The sequence below is a fragment of the Mrakia frigida genome (assembly GCF_051309035.1).
Source record: "Mrakia frigida strain ATCC 22029 unplaced genomic scaffold BDY24scaffold_4, whole genome shotgun sequence".
NCBI lineage: Eukaryota > Fungi > Basidiomycota > Tremellomycetes > Cystofilobasidiales > Mrakiaceae > Mrakia > Mrakia frigida.
The window spans coordinates 129,250-149,564 of NW_027481277.1; the positions used below are offsets into that span (position 1 = coordinate 129,250).

Genomic DNA, 20,315 nt, shown 5'->3' on the forward strand with positions numbered 1-20,315 from the left:
CCCATGCTTGACCTGAGCCTCGACGGAAGAAACGGTTCTGCATCCTCTTCCCCTCGAACTCAAAGAGGTGATCCGTCGAGCCGATAAGGAGCTTAGCGGGAGCTCTTGAAGACGGACTGGGAGTGTAAGTCGGGTCGGTAGAGCCTAGGATGGAGGGCAATGCAAGCAAGAAAGAAGGGGAGGAAGGTCAGACGCGTCGACGACGATCAGCTTTCCTCTTGTCCAAACGTACCTGACGCCCCACTGAGAGTCCCTGATTCCACGGAGTTGAAGCCTTGATTATGGTAGAATAGGATGTTGGTGACCGAGAGCTGAACGGAGAGGTGGAACAGAAAGAGTCAGCGAAAAAGTCCTTGACGAGACGCGTCGCTCGTTAAAAAACTCACCTTGTGAGTCATGATGTAGAGACCTTGGCAATACTTGCTCTTTGTTGGAGCAACGAGACTAGTGGTGACTATGGAGGTGAAGGTGACGGGTGGAACGGAAGTGCTGTTCTGGAAGCAAACGACGACGACGAGGCGACTCGATTAGTTCTCGATTCTGATCAGAGACGGAGACTTCGGAGTCAACCTGCCTTCGTACCCCTAGTCTAACCGACCTATTCTCATCTCGAACTAACGTGATCGTCAGAGCGAAAGGAGTTTCCCGCGGGAAACGGTCTGGTCGAGAGGGAAAGGAGAAGGGGTAGGCTTCCCTTCAGTGCGATGGCGGAAAAGCTGGAGAAAAAAATCAGGACGGAAGTGAGGTCAGGCATATATATGTAGGGGGTAGTTTATCAGCTCATATCGCCTCTGGAGCAATGGACATGGAGGAAGCGAGCTGTTAGCGGACTCAGATGAGCTCCTCAGGCATCCTTCACCCAGGAGACAACCTCGAGTCAAAAATCAAGTTCTTGAAGCTGTTGAACTGGAAGTTGAGCTCGTTTTCGAGATTGTGAGAATCTGGAGCCTACCGCGAAGAAGGTCGTGGTCGTTCAGGACGAAAACGAAAAGGAAACATCGACCTCTTCGGTCTTCGTTCGATCTCGTTTAGCTCCCAACTCTCATGTCGCTCTCTCGTCGAGATACGCTCGAGCAACTCCTACTCGCCCAGGCTGTTTACCAGATTGGATCTCAGGATTGGAATGCTGTCGCTCGACTCTTGAACGATCATCCTCTCACGAACCAACAAGGAGACTGGTCAGACACGGTACGTCGCCCTCCCCTCTCGTCCCTCCCCGCTCTTCGTTCCTCCCTCCTCTCGCTGATCCACCTTCGTTTTCTCGGGTTTCTTTCTACTAGAACGCTCGAGCCGCATACTCTGATATTCTGGAGAGTAATCCTCCCTTCGAACCCGGAATTCTCGAGCCTGGAGCGAACCCTTTGAGCTTTCCTCCGAGAGGTCAGTCGTCCTCCGTTTCTGTTCTCCTGAAAGACATCCAAGCTGACCCGAGGTTTCTCGTTTGGATCTCTACAGAGAAAGCTGCTCTCTGGGTCGCTCAGGTTGCCTACAAGGCTCGAATGTCTGACATCAAGGTCGAGATTCAAGGAGAGGAGGAGAAGTTCAAGTGAGTGGGAAGAGGAAACCGCCGAGCTCATTTCTTTCCTTTCCTTTCCTTTCCTTTCCTTTCCATCCTTGCTCTCCTCCAACCCTCACCTCCTCCTCTACTCAAAACATCATCTAACGCGACCTTCTCTTTCTCATCGCGTTCCTCCAGAACTCTCGTTCACGAAATGGAAGCTCTCAAATCCCTCCCAGCGCTCTCTCCTTCACCCTCCCCTTCCCCTCCTCCTCCTCCTCCACCACCACCTCCTCCTCCTCCCAAACCCGTCCCAGCTCCAGCACCTTGGAGAAATCCCAAGCACGGTCCCAACACTCACCCCAAACACGCCATCCCTAAGACCTGGGGTCCAAACACTCATCCCAAACACGCCATGCCTCGTCCTATCGGTCCCAACACTCATCCTAAACACGCCATGCCCAAAGGAAGCAACACGCATCCGAAGCATGCGATGCCCAAGCCTGGTCAACCTCCTGGGACGATTCCGCCGAAGGGAGTCAAGGGTGGGAGAGCGAGCTACGTTCATCTCGTTGGGGATGGGAAGAAGGGCAGTCCTGCTGCTCAACCCAAAGGAGCGTCGGCGGTCGCTTCAGGATCAGGTTCCAAAGCCTCTACTCCAGCTTCTCGATCTCCTAAAATCCTCGCCTTCCCACCAAGGAAACAACCCTCCCTCGCTCCCTCTACTCCAGCTTCAACAGGCTCTCCTCTCGCTTCCACCTCCTTCACAGCAGCCGCTGCTTCAGCTCTCTCGGTCTCAGCAGCTCCCTCCCCTTCCAGCTCCACAACCTCCTCCTCTCGACCTACCACTTCCGTCTACGCTCGACGAGCCGCTGCTGCTCCGTCTGCTTCGAGGGTGAAGGCTGAGCCGGTTCCCATGAGTGAGGAGCAGTTGGCAGCGGCGGAGGTGAAGAAAACGGAGAGCTTGGAGAGGAAGGCGAGGGAGAGGGCGGAGAGGAACGAGAAGAAGGAGAGGGAGAAGAAGAAGAAGTTGGAGGACAGGGAGAGGTGGAAGAAGACCAGGGATGGTGAGTTTCGCACCACACGTTTCTTCGATGAGAAGGGGAATTTAGTTGAATCGAAGCGAGTCGAAGCTGACCTCTTCCTCCCTTTCCTCTCGATTTATGTTCCTTCAGAGAAACGTAAACGAGAACGAGAGGAACGAAACGCTCTCGCCGCCGCTTCCGGGTCCTCCTACGTCCCTCCTTCACCGGAGGGAGGAGGAGACGACTCGTTCTTCGCCGACGAGAGTTTCGCTCAGTCAAGGGCAGGATCGGAGGACGTGATCTATCTACAGGATCAGGATATGGAGTAGGAACAGCATTGGAGTTTGATCTCAGTTGGAAGCCTGGTGGTTTAGGGAGGAGGAGAGGGGAGGGAGCAGGAGGTGAGTCGTCCCCGTGTTTCGTCTCGTTCGCTTCGAAGTCCCGTCGACCTCGAGCTGACCTACTTCGTTTCTGCTCGTCAGTGATCAGTCTATCGTATCAGTATCGTCGAGGAGTACAAACAAACCTACAAGCCTTCGTCCAAGTCTCTATTCCTCTCCTTTGCTTTTTCCCGTCGCGTCGATTTCTCGAACCTCGACGCGACTTCATCTTTTCGTTTTGCTGTCTTCTTTTTTGCGATCAGTGCCATCTCCAGTCTCAGTCCTGCTATAGTTCTATTCTCTTTTGCCTCTTCAAACGTCTCTAGAGAGGAGAGGGGCATCTCGTATGTCTTTGTTTCGCTACTCGAATCGACCGAGGGAGTCGAGAGAGGGAGACGGGCCGTGAAAGTAGAGTTCGGGGTGAATCGTGATGCATCGAGAAATGGCTGTACGAAGGGAGATGAAGAAAAGCAAGTCGATGAGAAAAGAACGAGATGGATCGGAGGTAGGACAGGGAGAGAGGAGGAGGAGGAGGGAGGAGCGTCTATTTCGACGAGATCTGAGGGGGTGGAGAGGGGAGATTTGGGGATGAACCGAATTCTGAGGTGGAAGAGAATGCCGGAGTCAGGTTTCTGAGGTTTGAGAAGGTTCAGATTGTAAAAGTGGTGGTGGAGGAGGGTCGCGGGTGGAGGAAGGAAGAGAGTGAAGTGAGCTCGCCCGCCCCTTCAAAAGTCGGGATCAACTCCGACCAAACAACTTTGCAGAGAGCGTCAAAAACTGATGTGGTCGATCTTCAGGGAGATAAGAGAAGATGAGGATCAGCGCAGAGAACGATTAAATATACGAGAGCTCGGACCGATGGGCTGATCGGTGATCAAGGGTCCGTTGAATGAAGGGGAGGAGAGTTGAGCGTGACTTTTCCTCCAAACGTCGACACAGAGGCCAAATCTTCTCACAGAGACAGAGCTCGCCCACTTCAAACCCCTCCTTGCACCCCTGCTAGCCTCGCGTGGAATCCAATCAGCCTCTCCTGTAGAGAGAACGCCTTCCAGTCCACGCTCGTCGTCTTCCTTGGCCATTAGGCTCTCCTGCTTCCTTCCCCTCCTCTCTCTCCTCCGGTCTCTCCATAGCCCTCCTCGTTTTTATCACAGGCCAAACTACCAGGATGTTAGCTCAGAGACTCGCCGCTAGGACTGTGATGAGCTCAGAAAGGGTGAGTCCTCCTTCTTCTCTTCCTTTATGAAGCCTTCGTTCAAGGTCTTATCGGTCGAGCTGACCTCTTCCTTCTCCGATTCTCTCCTTCCTTCTTTCTCTCTCGACCCGACCTCTTCTAGGACGTCGGGACGCAAACCTCTCTCTCTTTCGAGACCTCAAGCTCGATAAGGAACGAGCTGCTTCTGTATCTCGAGGAGCAGGGCATGCTGGACGATCAAGAGCAGGAGGAGGGCGACAAGGACAAGGACGACGGAGGGGACGCTAGGAGTTATGTGAGAGGGGTAGGAGAGATGAGTATAGAAGAGTTGAGAGCGGTGAGTCTTCGAGTTTTCTTTGATGCTATAGCATCCTGGTTTGAGGGCGTCCAGGCTAGGGAGGAAGGAAGAAGAAGGGAGGAAGGAAGGAAGAATCGAGCTCACCGTCAAGCTCGACGCTCCTCTTTCTCCTCTCGAGGTTGCTTCCAAGGCTTTCCTTGCTCGTAGACGCGCCGGGTCAGATTGAGAGGTCTTGGTTCCTACTCTGATCCAGTCTCGACCTGATATACATCGGTTCAGCTCGGGAATCACGTACTGAACAGCCTCTCCCTCTTCTCGTTTCTCCCCCCTTTTCCTCAGATGCACTTCAGTCATCTCCTCGACCCAAACTACGACGCTCCTCTTCTCGCTCGGGAATCAGCAACCCTCAATCGATGGGATCGTCAACCTTCCTCTCGTCCTCCTACTCTCTCCACTCTTCGACATCGACGACCTCCTCTTCAGCCTCAACCGGGGGATCCCATCCCTCTTTCCTTCTACTCGAACACGGACACCGAAGGAGCCAACTCGGATCGACAAGAAGCCTACACGGATGAAGCGGATCTTGAGGTTTACTCCGATTGGGGGTTCGACGAGGGGGAAGAAGACAGTGTTTACGCCGAAGTGAGAGCCGCCGTCGCCAACACCGACGACAGTTCAATGCCCACGAACACGCTCCGAGTCTGGGTTCTGGGGATCTTGGGAAGCTGCGTTCTCGCTGGAGTGAATCAGTTCTTCTACTTTCGCTATCCTTCAGTCAACGTTGCATCGTTGGTAATCCAGTGAGTCGGTCTCGGATCTGTCGAGGCCTCGACGCGTCCGAGCTTTTTCTTTCCTGACTCCCGTCTTCCTCGTTTGCCCCCACCCTTCAGACTCGTATGCTACCCGCTTGGAATTTTCATGGCTCACGTCCTCCCTCGTGGAAACTTTATCAACCCTGGACCCTTCAACATCAAAGGTTCGTAGATTCTCTTCTTCTCCTGGCCCAAGCCCTCGCTCATCCTTCTCGATCTCTTCTCAGAGCACACCCTGATCACCATCATGGCTGGAGTCGCTTCGGGAACTGCTTATGCGACCAACATTCTCGTCGTACAACGTTATTTCTACGGACAGGATTGGAGTTTTGCCTACAAGGTTCGTCCGATCGTTTCGTTCGGCTTCGAAAAGACTCGAGCGGGTACTGACTCTCAATCTTCTGCCTTTGAACCAGATCATGCTCGTTCTGTCGACTCAACTCATTGGATTCTCGATGGGAGGACTGCTGAGGAGATTCCTCGTCTGGCCAGCGGCTATGATCTGTTCGTCTCGTCCTTCGCTTTTTCTCACCATGCTCCCTTCGCCCCGCTGATCATCGTCCTCTTCCTTGTTCGATGACTTGAATTCAGGGCCTGCTACTCTCGTCAACACGGCTCTTCTCAACACGCTACACTCGATATCTCCGATGGGAGTGTTGGCCCCTGGCGAAGTCTCTCGAGATCGGGTTCGTCTCTTCTGCTCCTTCATCTTCGCTTCGAGCCCAAGCTCACCTTCCTCCCTTTTTTTCTCTCTTGATCATCAGTTCTTCTACCGAGTCACTGCTGCGATGTTTGTTTGGACTTGGATGTGAGTTGAAACTGCCCTGAAAGATCCCGTCCCTCCGCTGATCATCTTCTTTCTTTTCCAGCCCGTCTTATCTCGTTACTGCTACCTCGAACTTCGACTGGGTCACCTGGATAGCTCCAACGAACGTCGTCGTCAACCAGATCTTCGGTTACTCCCACGGAATGGGCCTTTCTTTCATCACCCTTGATTGTTCGTTTCCGCTTCCGTCTCTACACTTCTTCCTCCCTCTTTCTGACCCTCTGAATACCTCCTTTTCGTCACAGGGGGGCTGATATCGACTATGGGAAATCCTCTTGCGACGCCTTGGTGGACCTGCGCTAACCTGGGAGTCGGAGTGAGTTTTTTGAGCTTGATCTCGACGCGTCGCCGAACCGATGCTGATTTCCTCTTCCTGCAGTTCGTCTCATTCGTTCTCATCTTGTACCCTTCACTATATTACACTGGAGGTGAGTCCTTCTCTCCTTCTCTGTCTTCTCTTCACTTCCCTTGCTGATCTACAATCTTCGTTCAGCCTTCGACGCGTGGTACCTCCCCTTCGCTGGCTCGAGGTCCTACGACAACACGGGTCACAAGTACGATGTGGATCGGATTCTCAAGATCGGATCAGTCGAGTTCGATCAGCAGGGATACGAGGATTACTCCGAGATCTTCGTTCCTATCACCTTCACTGTACGTCCCTCCTCGTCTTCCTTCCCTCGAGCTCGACTGACTCGACCTTCTTCTTTCTTCCTCCGCAGATGGGCTACGCCATGAGTTTCGCCTGCCTCATGGCTACCCTCGTTCACACCGCTCTTTACTACCGCGGAGCGATCTGGACGCAAGCGTGGCGAGGACTCCACGACGAGAACGACATCCACTCTCGATTGATGAGGAAGTATAAGGAAGTCCCCTTCTGGTGGTATGCAGCAGTGTTTCTCGTTAACCTCGGAATGGCTCTTGGAGTCGTTTGTGGATGGGAAACGTGAGTAACGTGGATTCGAACCGGCGCTCCTCTCTCTCGCATTTTGTTGACGCGTTTCTTCCCTTTTTTTGACAGCGACATGCCGCCTTGGACTCTGTTTCTCGCCTTGTTCATTTCTTTCTTCTTTGCGCTCCCCGTCGGAGTCGTACAAGCCGTCACCAATCAGCAAGGAGCCTTGAACGTGTGAGTGTGTTGTCGAGTCGAGGTTTTCCGACTCGCAAACCTGACGCGTTTGCTTCTCTCCTTCAATCCATTGCAGCATCTCTGAGCTCATCATGTAAGTGATCTTCACTGCCGTCGAAGTCGTCGATTTCGTTTCGTCTGTGGAGTCAATCGAGCTGCTGGAATGAGCCTTCAACAACGTCGTCGCTTTCCCGTCGTTGCTGTCCTCGCTGACTCACTTTGCCTTCTTCACTCAATCTTCTCCTTCGGCAGTGGCTACATCAACCCTGGACGGCCTATCTCGATGATGATCTTCAAGACCTACAGCTACAGTGAGTACCTCGTTCGAGAGAACAGAAAATCGACGCGTCTCGACTGACTCACCATCTCCTTCTTTACCAGTCACTCTCACCCAAGGGCTCAACTTCGTCTCGGACATGAAGATTGGCCATTGTTCGTAACCTTCATCCATTCCCTCGTCCTTCGTTCCAAAGCACTCCGCCCGCTCCTCCCTTCAACAATTCGTTCGTCTGACGACCTCGCTCGTGTTCTTATTCCGTGCTCCCTCGCTTTCTCTAGACATGAAGATCCCTCCTCGCATCATGTTCCAGGTCCAGATCATCAGTGCTACTATAGCTTGCTTCGTTCAAGTCGGGTGCGTCGGTTTTCTTCACCCTTCGCGTGAACTCGAAGCTGACCTTTTTCGCCCTTCTCCCCTTTGGAACGTCTTAGGGTCGATGAATGGATGTACTCGAATATCGCAAATCGTAAGCCCTTTCTACTCTTCCCGTCTGCCTTCTCGTGCTGACCTCGACTCTCGATCTTTCCAGTTTGCGACCCCGACAGCGGAAGTGAGTCGCACGATCACCTCGACATCCTCTCTCTCTCTCTCTCTATTCTGCAAACTCTGACCCTTGTTTCTTTCTTCGTTATAGCTGCCTTCTGGTGTCCCTCTGCTCAAACTTTTGGGGTCGCCAGCGTCCTCTGGGGATTGATCGGACCTGCGTACGTCTCTTCTTCCCCTTCCCCTCCTTCCTCGCTCTCCGTCGCTGACGTTGATTCCTCCTTCCACAGACGTCAGTTCTCGCCGGGCAGAATGTACGGGCCCATCTTCTGGGGCTTCTTCGCTGGTGAGTAACCGTTTCTGCCCGTTCGTTGGTCTTTGGGAAGGACTGACGAGGCTTCCTTCCTTCTCTTTCCCTTTCACAGGGGTGCTCGCACCCTTCCCGTTCTACTTCCTCGCCAAACGCTATCCGACGAAGTGGTACAAGTTCGTCAACTGGCCCGTCATCTTTAGCGTCACCGCTGTGAGTCACTCTTCATCCTATCATCTCACCCACCTTCATCAGAGTCCAACTCGTCTCTTACTGCTTACTTCGTTCGGCCCGCGACTGACTCTCTTCTTCCCCTCTTCTTACAGCTCATGCCTCCGTATCTTCCGATCAACATGATCTCGTATATCTACACCAACTGTGAGCAACCGTGCTTCCTCTGTTTGTCCATTTTGGGCTTCGAACTGACGCGTCTCTTCTGCCTTCGTTCCCTCTTCAAGTCATCTTTCAATATCGTGAGCCTCTCGTGTCTCCTCGACTTTTCTCACGAGCTCAACTGACTCATCTCATTCTTACAGTCGTACGGAAGTACCACTTCGTGTGGTGGAGTCGATTCAGTGAGTCGAAATTCGTCCTCGAGTCGACTCGACGACTTTCGACCTTCGCTGACCTTCTCTCTCCCTTCAGACTACATCCTCTCAGCAGGAGCTTCCGCTGGCTACGCCATCTCCGTCATCATCATTTTCTTCGCCTTCACCTATCCCGCCCATGGAACGATTGGGAAGCACACTCTGCAGAGCTGGTGGGGGAACGTGTGAGCCCCCTTTTGCTCCTTATCGTCCTCACCTGACACCTTCTGACTTTATGTATCTTCTACCTTAGCGTCTACAACGGCACTGCCGATTCTTTGGGCACGCCGTACAAGCTCCTTGGGCCGAACGAGACCTTCGGCGCGTCGTCGTGGTCGTGATCCTCTTCCTTTTGATTTCCTGTTTCCTTCGTCACTTTATCGTCTTCTGGTTTGCCTAGTTGTACTGCGAGTTTTTCGTTCGCGTCTCTCTATCTCTCTTCTTCATCTCGTGTCGTTGTGCTACCTCGTCTTGACTTCACGATCTCTTTTTGGGACCTCGCTTTTCACTTCATGACCTTCTCAGCTCTTTGTTGCAGGTTGCGTTGCTTCTGAGCACGAGAGATGCCCTAAGATCCGTCACTGGCTTCGAGTCGAGGGAAGGAAGAGAACGAGAGCTGGGAAACCAAACGCGTCGAAGGTTTGACCGATAACCCGACGTCCCTTTCATCCCAACTCGCTTCCCGAGAACGTTTTTTTGGGCCGCTCGGAAGCGAGAAGAAACCTCCGAGGGATCCTTTTTTATCATTTTCTCTCTCTACCGAGTACTAGAAGAAGAGGAAGAGGCGAGAAGTGTGCAAAGAAGGGGACAGTTCCGATTCAACCCCTTCGTTACGACGCGTTCTTTCGTCGAAAGTCCTCAGAAACGACGCTCATCTCTCGGACATTTTTCCCCGCCTTCCTTGCCCGAGGATTCTTTCGGTAGAATCTGAATCCGCGATGAACTGCACGTTTCCAACAGATGGGAGGACGAGTCCTTCGAGCAGACGCGTTGTCGAGGATCAGACCGATCAGACGAGTTGCAAACGTTCCTCCTCTCGCTCCCTCTTCGTTCCCTCGAGGATTTTTTGAGGGTCTTACGCTCTCCGCTCTTTAGTAGCCGGGGGAGGGCCTGTAAGAAAAAGCCTGGAAGCTCTGTTGTTTTGATCTGGAGCAAGGGAAGCGCCTCGCACGATTGGATGTTTCAAACGAAAGGTCTCGCTCGAGAAAACGGCACGATCAACAGACGCGTCCCTTTTGCCTCCCAACCATCAGCTCGTCTCGCTTCTTTTCTCGTCCCTTCTACGCTCTTCTATAGAGCTCAAGATTTAATCAAGGTTCTCCTAGAGATTCCAACCCACCTTCGTTTAGAACACCCCCTCTCCTTCACTCTCACTCCGTCGGCCTCCTCCCCTCTCCCTTCCTCCTCCCCTCCTCCTCGAGACCTCCCCCACCTACACGCTCCCTCTCTTTTCGTCTCTCAAGATGCTCTTCCCCTCTCTGGTCGTCGCTCTTTCGTGTTTAGCCTCCGTCTCTGCTGAGTACAGGAGTCCAAAGAAGGACGGAGTTATCGTCACTGTGAGCTCTGCTTCGATTCCTTCCCTCCCTTCAATGGAACGAGTCTGCTTCCTCGGCCACTGACTCTGTTTCCTTTTTCTTCGCCTTCATCAGCCTCGGACCGTGCCTCACTCATGGATCGTAGAACTCAGTGATCTCTCCTCCTATGGGAAACGGTCGGTGGTGAGCTCAAACCAAAGAAAGCGAGGGAGGAGGAAAAGGCTCGAGCTCATCTTTCTTCGTTCGCTCTCTCTTTGTCCCTCTTCCCAGGATCCACATGAGCACTTCGCCACCCATATGAAGCGAGCCTCCATTCCCTACACTCTCGCTAAGAAGTTCGACAGCATGGGTCTCTTCGTTGGAGCGAGCATCAAGGTCGACGATGCCGTTCGTTCTCCTCGTTTCCCCTTCCCCTCCCACTCCGCTCTCTTTCGCGTCGTTGACCAACCTTGTTTTCTCCACCCTCTCTCAGAACGCGGCTACGATCCTTGCTCTGCCTTCGGTCATTGGAGTCTACCCTGTTACCCTCGTTGATCGACCCACGACCAAGGCCGATCTGACGGTGGGAGTCGACTCGTTCGCGGTCAACCCAACCGACACTTAGTCCGTTCCTCCTCCTTCCCTCGCTTTCTCACAAGCTAATATTTCGCCTTCTCATTCTTCAGCTCAACTCACGCTATGACTGGAGTCGACCGGCTCCACAACCAAGGAATTTTGGGAGCTGGAAGATTCATCGCCGTCGTCGATAGTGGAATCGATTTCACGCACGAGGCTTTGGGAGGATGCTTGTGGGTAGCTTCGCACTTTGGAGAACTCGAAGAGACTCAGCTGACGAGCTTGGTATGGTGTCTCTCAGCGGTGCTGGTTGCAAAGTCACCAAGGGATACGACTTTGTGAGGCCCTCATCTTCCTCCTCGTTCGCTCTTCTTTCTCGAAGCTGATCCCTCTCTCCTTCGTATGCAGGTTGGAGACAACTACGATGGAACCAACACTGCCGTCGAATCTGCCATCCCTCAAGATTGCGTGAGTTCCTCGAGCTCTCTTTTCGGTCCTCTTCTCGACGCGTCCAATTGAACCGAGCTCTCTTTCCGTCTCTCTTCTTCTTCATTTCCTTTCCACCGTTCTCGTACCTTCTCAGGATGGTCACGGAACTGCCGTAGCTGGAATTATCGGGGCCAACGCCAACGCTCTGAACTTGTGAGTATTTGTGGAAAGAGAGGAGGGCTGCGAACGTGCCTCTGCTCTCCTCCAGTTTTAGTTGAAAGGCACTGACCAGAGCCTTGTGTTTTTTGCTTTTGACAGCACCGGAGTCGCTCCTGCTGCTACTCTCGGATCTTACAGGTTCGCCCTCTCTTCGTTTCCCTCGCCGCGTCTCGTCCTCGTTTGCTCACGACGTTTGCCTTCTCGCATTGTCTCAGAGTCTTCGGATGCACAGGTACCGCTGCCAACGAGCAGATTATCGCTGCGATGCTGCTCGCTCAAAGTGATGGAGCCGACGTGATCAACCTTTCCTTGGGATTCGCCGCTGGATGGTCGGAAGACGTCGTCGCCGTCGTCGCTTCGAGGATCGTTGCTGCCGGAACCGTTATCGTCGCTGCTGCGGGAAACGGTGGAGCTGCTGGAATGTACTACGCCGATTCTCCCTCGACTGGTCTCGGTGTGATCTCAGTCGGATCGGTCGACAAGTTCGTTCCCTTCCTTTCTCTCGTCGCGTCCTCCTTCCTTCCGTCTTTCGCTGATCGTCCCCTTCTTCTCCCCACTTCAGCATCGTTTCTCCTGGAAGCGGAGCTATCCTCTCAGACGGAACTACGATCCATCTATACGCCACCTCGGCCATCAACACGACCGCAACCTTCTCTCTGGCCCTTTCCACCACCGACACGACCAGCGCCACCGACGCTTGCTCACCCTATCCCGATACTACAGACTTCACCGGAAAGGTGGTCCTCGTCCGTAGGGGAACATGCTCGTTCTCGATCAAGGCTCAGAACGTTCTCGACGCTGGAGGAGAGATCATCCTCTTTTACAACGTGAGCCTTCGTTCTTTGCTTCCCTTCCTTTGACTTCCGGCTTACCATTCCTATCGCACCTTTTCGTTTTTTCAGGACCGAGCGGGTACTGCTAGTGAGCTCAAACTGCACTGTTCTGGACGAGAAATCGCAGACAAGCTGAACGGTTCTCTTTCCTCTTTCTTCCTTCTTTGCCAGCCGTCAACTCCGGAACCGTCCCTGTCCAGCAGGCTCTGATCACTCAAACGGAAGGAGAAGCTCTCGTCGCGGACGTGATCGCCAATCCTGCGTTGACCATCAGTGCGTTCGACGATGCCTCTCCTCACTCGTCGCCTCTTCTGATAACTGCTCCTTCGTACAGGCTTCCCTGCCGGCTACATCAACTTCCCGAACCCTACCACCGGAGGACTTACTAGCGCTATCAGCAGCTACGGACCAAAGTGGGATAACAAGTGAGGATTTCTTGCTTCTTTTGTCGTCGTCGAAAAGTCCCAACTGAACTGTTCCCTTCTTTTCTCAGCCTCTCCGTTTCTCTCACCGCGCCTGGAGGCTCCATCCTCTCCACTGGAATCGGAAACACCTACGTCGTCAACTCTGGAACCTCTGAAGCCGTGAGCCTCTTCTCCCAAAGCGTTGACTCTGGCGACCTTGACGCTGACCTCTTCGACGTCACGTCTTCTCTCCTCCTTTCATCGCTGTAGTCGCCGTTCATCGCTGGAGTCGCCGCTCTCTTCATCTCCCAGAACCCGGATCTCTCCTCTCCCGCCTTCGTTCACTCCATGCTCGTCTCTACTGCTCGCCCAGCGGCAACCGTCGTCAACGGTACTTCTCTCCACACCGTCGCTCAACAAGGCGGTGGGCTCGTGGACGCCTACAACGCCGTCTTGTTCCCCAGCGTCGTCTCCCCTGGATCTTTCGCTCTCAACGATACGGATCACGCCAGTCTCGTCCAGACTTTGACGATCATGAACGCTGGATCGTCCGAGAAGAGCTACCGACTCGCCAACGTTCCCGCTCTCGCTGCTTTGACTTTCTCAACCGTGAGTTCGGGAGTTCCTTCATCATCTCTCGAAGACTCGTGCAGCTCGTATGCTCACCATGCTTCCTTCATTTTTCTCCCCTTTCCCAGTTCGGAGACATTCCCAACGAGGACGAAGTCCCTCTCGTCGAAGGAGCCGCGACCATTGCCTTTTCTTCCACCTTCGTCGCCGTCCCCGCTGGTTCTTCAGTCGATGTCATCCTCACCTTCGTCCCTCCTACCGGGCTGGATGCCTCGAATGTCCCCGTCTACTCTGTGAGTCATTCCTCCTCTCCGAACCGCTCCTGTTTTAGAGCGCTGACCTTTCCTTTTGTTTCCTCCAGGGCTTCGTCTCCGTTGAGAGTGCCGATCAGAGCGAGGTCTACAGCGTTCCTTACCTCGGAGTTGCCGCTTCGATGAAGAACGACTTCCCTATCCTCGACACGTGAGCAGCTCGATCTCTTCTACCAAACCCTCCCGACCTCGACTGACCGTCTCCCTCTGCTTTCGTCCCTTCAGTTCGAACGAGTACTTCGGAGTGGTCACACCTGCCCTCCTCACCTACGCCGAGGATTTCGTCGATGGTCCTGTAACTTTCACCTTCACCGCTACCGATCAGCCTTCCCTCATTTACAGGTTCGTTGCGTTCCCTCGTTCTCGTCGCGTCTTTCGCAAAGCTGATCTCGCATCCCTTCCTTCCCTCCGAATCAACCAGGCTTTCTGGAGGAAGCGCCAAAGTCATCGCCACCCTCGTTGCTTCGGATACCACCTTCACTCCCTCGATCCTCAAGAAGAGGAACCTCAAGGATCACAACCGTCGCCGAATGATCAAGAAGAGAGCCGATCCCGCTCTGCCTGCTTCCCTCGGAACCCTATTCGAGGTGAGCTCTTTCTCTGCTTGTCCTTCATTGTCGAACAGGCTCTGACGGATGCGTTATTCTTCCTACAGATCACCTACAACTATCGAAGCGTCTTCGCCAGCGACGACGTTCAGAACGGTTGTGAGTTTCCGTTTCCGTTTCGATTCGCTGGTCCTCGACGCGTCTTCAGAAATTAAACCGCTCTCTTTTCCTCGTCATCGCTAGACTACCAACTCCCTCTGTCCACTTCAGCAAGCACGTTCGCCTTTGCGGACGGAACGACCGTGCCCAACGGAGACTACAAGGTCCTTCTTCGAACGCTCAAGCTCTTCGGAGACGAGACTGTCAGCGAGGATTACGGTACGTTTTGCTCTCCTCTTCCCTGTGCTCAACTCTCTTCTCAATTTGACCTCTCGAAACGTTTCTCCTCTCACAGAATCCTGGCTCTCACCCGTCGTGACGGTCAACCACGCCTAAACTGGCTCTCTCAACCTCCCCCTCTACCTCCGTTTCTCCGTTCCGTCTCTCACTATAGACTCTGCCTCATTCTTTCAATATGTATCCAAAATCGGTTCAGCTCTCTTCTTCTCGCTCGCATCAGCCTACACTCTTTTCGACTCCCTTTCGTTTTTCGCACTTCTTCGTTCATCATTTTTGGATTCTTCACTGGTTTGGCTTCGGTCTTGCTTCTATCTCTTTTCTTCTCACGTTATCTTTGGTATCTATCAGTGGTTTTCCTGGCGATCTTGAACTGGCTCTGAGAGGGTAGGGGGAGCGAAAACGTAGACGCGTCCGAAGAGAAAGAAGGCATGGCGATGGCTCCGGAGGGTTTCGTTATCAACCTCTAAAGAAGAGTGTGAGGTCCAGCTTTATCCGTTCGAGGTAAGCGTGGCACCGCCTACGGGGGCTTCGCCGAGCTTAGTTCGAGGTCCCGGCATCAGCTTTCGAGGGAGACGACGTCGGCGACGTGCATGGATCTCGAGCCGCGAGCGTGGAGGGATCGCAGAATCGAAGGATGTGATTCTTGACTTTGAGAGGAAGGGGAGGAAGGGGAGAAAAGGAGAGCGGCAAGATCGCACTACTTCTGAGAATTCGGAGGGATGCTCGTCGTCGGGAGGGAAGGAAGGAAAGCTCGAGCTCAACTTTCGTTCCCTTCCTCTAGCAGCGACCCTTGTCGACGACTGATCCAGCAGCTACACCTCTCACCCCTCATCTTTCAGATCTCTGTAGTCTCCCTCAACTCAGGATACAAATCGTACCTCGATCTCCCCGCCACATCTACAACTGACGCTCGAGCTCACCCTTGAGCGCTGAGCCGGGCTCCCGCTTCCCTCCTCCCTCCTCTTCCCCCCCTCCCCTCCCTCAGCCTTACGCTCGGATCTTTCCCCCTCTCCGAAGTTGACTACTTCAGATGTAATTTGACCTGAAGCTTCAACCCTTTCCTCTCCTCTCTCTTACTCGAGCTGACGAGCAGCTGGAGCGGAACTGCTGCCCTCGAAGGATCGACCTCTGCACTCGGATTTTCGACCTGCCCCTGCTCAAATCCTTCCTTCGGCAGGCCCTCCAACCACTATACAGGTCGGAGTTGTTGACTTCGGTACGCAATCAATCTCCGCCTGATTCGTCGTGTTTGCCTCGACTCGCTTCCGGCTATCTCTTTCTTCGCCCTCTTCCTCTTCGTCCGTCTCTCAAGTTGGCCGTGTACACGAAACTGACACGGGGTACCTGTTCTGTCTATGCGTCATGGGTTCTTGATGGGTTGGATGGAAGGTTCAGGAGCTTTGGCACGAGGCGGGCTCGAATTACCGGAGACTTCAGACGCGTCTCGTCGCCCCCTCAAACTCGTCCTCGAACCTCCTGGCAGCAGCAATCGGGCTTCCTCGAACCAAACACGCCTCTGCCAGAACTTGGCATCGAATGTTCTCCTTCCCTCCCAACAACGACGACGCGTGGCGATCAACCCTCGACAACACTCTTCCTTTCTTCGCCCACCACCATGCTAGATCGACGAGAAACACTTGTGATATCCTCCGAGGGTCATTTGATCGAGATCCTTCTCACCAAGGGAGATGCCATCGGACAAGCCGTGAGCTCTTTCTTCTCCTCTTCCTTTCCTTCTTCAATCGCTCGTCGCAGCTTGGGTTCTGACCATGCCTTCGTCTTCTTCTCCCTCAAGGTCGTCTCTGGGATCGGAATTCTCAGCTTCCTGGTTGTCGCCACTTTCCTCTCCTATCTGCTGGTGAGGAATTTTTTCTCGCTTTGTTTCTTTCCCTCCTCGTTTTCGCTCGCCCCCTGCCGACGACCCTTCCCTCCTCTCTCCACCTTGGCCGTGGACGTTTCACCCTCTCTTTCGAGCTCACCGATCTCTAGCCGACTCACCAGATTTCTTCGTCTATATCTTCACGCAGTTCCAAGTCGTCTACATCGAACGGAAAACGAAAAGGAGGGACTCGAACGCGAGATCGATCCGACGCTTCCTTTCAAGCGACAGCGAGTTCTCTCTCTCTCCCCTCCGAACTCTCGACCATGAGAGCCTGACTGTTCTCCTCCTCTTCTTGCCTCTCTACAGTGGGCTTGTTCTTCCTCTCGTTGATGCTTTGCGATCTGGCTCCAACTCTTGCGGCTAGTACAAATCTCGTCTGGGTGAAAAAGGTCCGAATCCTGTTTCTCATCTTCGAGGGCACTTTCTTCCTCGAGGTCCCTGCTGATAACAAGCTCCGCGTTTGATTGTTTACCTGTAGCGCTCTATCCATCATTCCGCAATGTGCGATTTCCAAGGGGCTTTGAACCAGGTGAGCCGTCGCGTCGCCTTCTCTCCAAGTCCAAAGTCACAGCTCACTCCTTCCTCTCTCGCTTCGCTCAAATCTGCCAGTTCGGAGTCACCGGATCGGCTGTTTTCGTAGGTCTCCAACGCGGTCTGGTCTGCTTTTCGACTCTGTACTGACGCTCTCGCCATCTGTCGCTCGCAGAATCTCTTTCTCGCCATCCAAACCTTCGTCCTCCTCGTTCTTCGAGCTCAGCCGCCGAGATGGCTCAAGTGGCTTGCTCTCTGCGCCGGATGGATGTTCCCAATCGTACGTCTTCGTCCTGGTTTACTAGACGTATCTGAAGCGACGACAACGAACTCACACTCTCTTCTCCTTTCTCACCCTTTTCGAATTCACCTTAGCTCATGACCTCGCTGGGACCTGCTCTCAACCAGTCGACCTTCTCGTTCTTCGGACCCACAAGTGCTGGCTGTTGGCTCAGTGAGTCGAGTCGCGTCGCATCGCGTTTCTTTGCTCTCCTCCCTCTTTCTGACTTCGCTTCTTCTTCTTCACCGCAGCATTCGGAAGTTCGAACTATGTAGCTTGGTTCTGGTGAGTTGTGATCACGCGAACTGCCGGATTCTCGAGCATCAAGCAGCCCTGACCTTCTCCTCGACGCTTCCCTCGAAACAGGACGGTCCCTTGCATCGTGCGTCGCCTTTCCTGTCTCTTTGTTTCGACTCTCACTCATATCACGCTGACTGACCTCTTCTCCCTTGGCAGTCCCTCGCGGTGCTGCTGATCATGATCATCCTCTACGTCGGCCTCTTCCTCTCCCTCTCAGGAATCCTCGACCGTCTCATCGAACGCTCGACCTCGGTTCCCTCAGGATCCTCCAACTCCGGAAACCTCCAGTCTAACAGCAGCCCCATCGGAGCTGCCGAGAAAGTTAGGAGGGAGGTAAGGAAGGTAGCAAGGAAGATGCTTTGTGAGTTCCGCCGTCCGAACTTCCCTCGACGCGTCTCACACCTTGTTCTTGCTCTCCGAGGCGTATCTGACTTGGTACTGAACCTCTCTCGTGCGTCTCTTGTCTAGGGTTCCCTGCATTTGCGGCCGTTCTCTCTCTACCCATCGTCGTATCTTCGTTGATCGCGGCCAATGGAAAAGTTCTTCCTCACATGCAAGCTTCCGTTTCACTTCGCATTCGGCTCCGAGCTCGAGTTAATCCCTCTCGTCTTCAATCTTTACAGGTACTACATAGTCTCAGACTGCCTTTTCGCAGCCCTCGGAATCGCCGATGGTCAGTCGATGTTTGAGAGTCGCCTCTTTGCGTCTTCTCCGCTCTGACTCTCCTCCTTTCATATTTTCACAAGTCTTCATCTTCGTCGCCACCCGTCACCATCTCCTTCGACCTCGTTCCTCCTCCGACTCATCAGCTACTCCATCAGGTCAACGTGGTATCAACATGACGGTACACACACAAACCTTCACTTCGCCGTCGAGTCCTCGCTGGGACTCTTCCCGTCCTCCCCTCCCCTGCTCCAGCAGCGGTTCATCCTCACCCTTCGGACTCGACAAGAAGGATTCGCTTGACGACGACGATGATAACGATGGGATCATCGCTCCGGGAGAGAAGGGAAGGAACGACGGAGGAGTCTGGGACGGGCCAACGACGGCGCCGACGAGCTTTGGATCTGCACTTCGTTCTCTTTCTCCGCCCCCAGTTCGAACTCCTTCTCGATCGGGGGACAAGCACAAGAGGCGATCCAGTAGAATAGAAGCGGTGGCGAGAAGTCAAGGGCATGAGGATTCGAGGGGATTGGTGATGCTGGAGACCTTGGGTTCTGAGAGTTCTTTTGATCCAAACAGATGTAATTAGTCCACTCGATTTTTCTCAACTTCTTTCTTTTGTATCAATACGCTGACTTTCTTGATCCGTGCTTCGTTCTTCAGCGGTATTGAGGGAACCGACGGACGACGACGCGACGCCTTCTCTCCCTCACACGAACGCACTTTGATCTGCTCCTTTCCTTCCTTTTCTAGTACACTCGTGCGAATCTCATACTCCCTAGGGTCTCTTGTACTCGTTTGCTTTCAGCAGTCCTTCTCAGATCGTCTGGATACCCAGCTCGTTTGACTTGTTCCCTTTCAACCTCGTCCTCCTTTAATCTATTTTTGCTTCCACTACGCTCAGATAGTTTCCTATCGTCTCACACTCTTTACTTCACAGATATATACTCTCCGTCAACGATGAAAGGTCCACCTCAGCAAGTCCCTTCCAGATTCGGAGGAGCGAGGCGGGCGAAGAGGACGAGAGCATCGAATGTCTAAGATGAAGATGAAAGAGGAGAAGAGTATGTAGAAAGATTAAGATTAGGTTGGATCTCGCTGGTGAGAGATGGCTGAAGCTGTTGAGGCGATTCGGGAATGCTGGAGAAAGCGAAGATACAGAGTTGGAGAGAAGAGTCAGGAAAGAGGAAGAGAGGCGAGCTCGGAGCCGAGCGGCGTACCTTCAGCGAGTCGTGAGATCTAGGGTTGTTGAAGCGCATTGCAGTCATGAGGAGAGCTGGGAGAGGTCGTTGATAAGTGGTAAGGGTGTTGTGTCGTGATTTTGCGAATGAGCACATGCAGGGGCGAAGGAGGGACGAGGTCTGGCGGGAGTGAGAGGAGTACGGAAACAAGTGGGTCAGAATGAGACACGCTCTGAGCCAACGACGACGGAGAGTAAAAAACCTAGCTCACAAGGATGCAGTTGGTTCGACCGAGGCAGAAGCAGCTCGTGAAAGTAGGAGCGGAGGAGGCAGAAGCTAAGATAGAAAAGGGAAGGGACAAGTTCGACGTCAGACGAGCTTCGGGCCCTTGTTCCCCTCCCTCCCTCCCTCCCTCCCTCGAGCACTCTTCCACGGCTTGCTGAACTCACCTAGCATCTTCGAACACACTCCCATCACCTTCCCAGAACCATCCAACCCCAAACAGCCCACCCAGCCCCCAACAGAGCCCAGATCTTCCAATCTGTCTCCTCCTCCGCCTTCAACTTCTTCGCGGCCAGAGCATCCTCCTTCTCCTTCGTGTTCCTCGGAGGCGCCTTGACCTGACTCTTGCCTCTTCTCTCAAAGTTCCAGTCCGACGTGCTCGTATCCTCCTCGGGTTCCTTAGCTTCAATCACGTAGATGGTCTCTGAGGAGCGTTGGTTGAGAACGGGTCGGATGGGAGCGCCATTCACGTTCACCGCTGGGAGAGGAGCCGGAGGAGGAACGGTGATCTTTTCGATGTGAAGCATCCCTTGGAGAGGTAGAGTACCTGACATCCTTGACGAAGGGAAGAGGATG

At 53.6% G+C, this 20,315-nt stretch overlaps 5 protein-coding genes across 5 annotated transcripts; 4 read left to right on the forward strand and 1 right to left on the reverse strand.

Annotated features, from left to right (window-relative positions):
- The first annotated feature begins 1,036 nt into the window (after positions 1-1,036).
- On the forward strand, positions 1,037-3,266 carry BDY24DRAFT_377709 (uncharacterized protein). The gene is made up of 5 exons (XM_076638812.1): positions 1,037-1,188; positions 1,281-1,380; positions 1,456-1,546; positions 1,697-2,924; positions 3,006-3,266. The coding sequence occupies exons 1-4, from the start codon at positions 1,045-1,047 to the stop codon at positions 2,850-2,852; spliced, it is 1,491 nt and encodes a 496-aa protein (XP_076499792.1). The 5' UTR covers positions 1,037-1,044; the 3' UTR covers positions 2,853-2,924; positions 3,006-3,266.
- Positions 3,267-4,732: 1,466 nt separating this feature from the next.
- BDY24DRAFT_336425 (OPT oligopeptide transporter) lies at positions 4,733-9,158 on the forward strand (the record flags this gene model as incomplete). Its single annotated transcript, XM_076637237.1, has 25 exons — positions 4,733-5,193; positions 5,284-5,369; positions 5,433-5,545; positions 5,622-5,709; positions 5,797-5,891; positions 5,970-6,013; positions 6,075-6,202; positions 6,277-6,347; positions 6,411-6,459; positions 6,525-6,682; positions 6,751-6,974; positions 7,050-7,157; positions 7,234-7,251; positions 7,410-7,468; positions 7,539-7,589; positions 7,716-7,791; positions 7,869-7,903; positions 8,072-8,141; positions 8,211-8,266; positions 8,346-8,443; positions 8,557-8,608; positions 8,689-8,703; positions 8,767-8,805; positions 8,876-9,002; positions 9,071-9,158. The coding sequence occupies 25 exons, from the start codon at positions 4,733-4,735 to the stop codon at positions 9,156-9,158; spliced, it is 2,409 nt and encodes an 802-aa protein (XP_076499793.1).
- Positions 9,159-10,061: 903 nt separating this feature from the next.
- On the forward strand, positions 10,062-14,968 carry BDY24DRAFT_377720 (peptidase S8/S53 domain-containing protein). Its single transcript, XM_076638813.1, has 23 exons — positions 10,062-10,373; positions 10,467-10,535; positions 10,623-10,739; positions 10,825-10,955; positions 11,018-11,140; positions 11,209-11,245; positions 11,316-11,375; positions 11,491-11,549; positions 11,655-11,693; positions 11,771-12,037; positions 12,118-12,382; positions 12,458-12,476; positions 12,560-12,661; positions 12,723-12,813; positions 12,882-12,972; positions 13,063-13,401; positions 13,491-13,655; positions 13,724-13,824; positions 13,899-14,015; positions 14,095-14,260; positions 14,329-14,380; positions 14,465-14,599; positions 14,676-14,968. The coding sequence occupies exons 1-23, from the start codon at positions 10,281-10,283 to the stop codon at positions 14,714-14,716; spliced, it is 2,679 nt and encodes an 892-aa protein (XP_076499794.1). The 5' UTR covers positions 10,062-10,280; the 3' UTR covers positions 14,717-14,968.
- Positions 14,969-16,235: 1,267 nt separating this feature from the next.
- BDY24DRAFT_438467 (uncharacterized protein) lies at positions 16,236-18,748 on the forward strand (the record flags this gene model as incomplete). Its single annotated transcript, XM_076644362.1, has 13 exons — positions 16,236-16,325; positions 16,416-16,478; positions 16,981-17,031; positions 17,112-17,138; positions 17,209-17,313; positions 17,409-17,487; positions 17,565-17,598; positions 17,680-17,695; positions 17,770-17,974; positions 18,082-18,130; positions 18,237-18,286; positions 18,360-18,457; positions 18,532-18,748. The coding sequence occupies 13 exons, from the start codon at positions 16,236-16,238 to the stop codon at positions 18,577-18,579; spliced, it is 915 nt and encodes a 304-aa protein (XP_076499795.1). The 3' UTR covers positions 18,580-18,748.
- Positions 18,749-19,271: 523 nt separating this feature from the next.
- Positions 19,272-20,293, reverse strand: BDY24DRAFT_438468 (uncharacterized protein; the record flags this gene model as incomplete). The annotated part of the gene is made up of 4 exons (XM_076644363.1): positions 19,272-19,416; positions 19,497-19,637; positions 19,729-19,793; positions 19,954-20,293. 4 exons carry the CDS (start codon positions 20,291-20,293, stop codon positions 19,360-19,362), a joined length of 603 nt encoding a protein of 200 aa, XP_076499796.1. The 3' UTR covers positions 19,272-19,359.
- Positions 20,294-20,315: the final 22 nt, after the last annotated feature.

Coding starts and splice junctions, on each gene's coding strand:
- BDY24DRAFT_377709 (XM_076638812.1), top strand. CDS start 1,045: ATGTCGCTCTCTCGTCGAGATACGCTCGAGCAACTCCTACTCGCCCAG. Junction 1,381..1,455: donor TTTGAGCTTTCCTCCGAGAG/GTCAGTCGTCCT, acceptor GGATCTCTACAG/AGAAAGCTGCTCTCTGGGTC. Junction 1,547..1,696: donor GGAGAGGAGGAGAAGTTCAA/GTGAGTGGGAAG, acceptor GCGTTCCTCCAG/AACTCTCGTTCACGAAATGG.
- BDY24DRAFT_377720 (XM_076638813.1), top strand. CDS start 10,281: ATGCTCTTCCCCTCTCTGGTCGTCGCTCTTTCGTGTTTAGCCTCCGTC. Junction 12,662..12,722: donor CAATCCTGCGTTGACCATCA/GTGCGTTCGACG, acceptor TCCTTCGTACAG/GCTTCCCTGCCGGCTACATC. Junction 13,656..13,723: donor CGAATGTCCCCGTCTACTCT/GTGAGTCATTCC, acceptor TGTTTCCTCCAG/GGCTTCGTCTCCGTTGAGAG.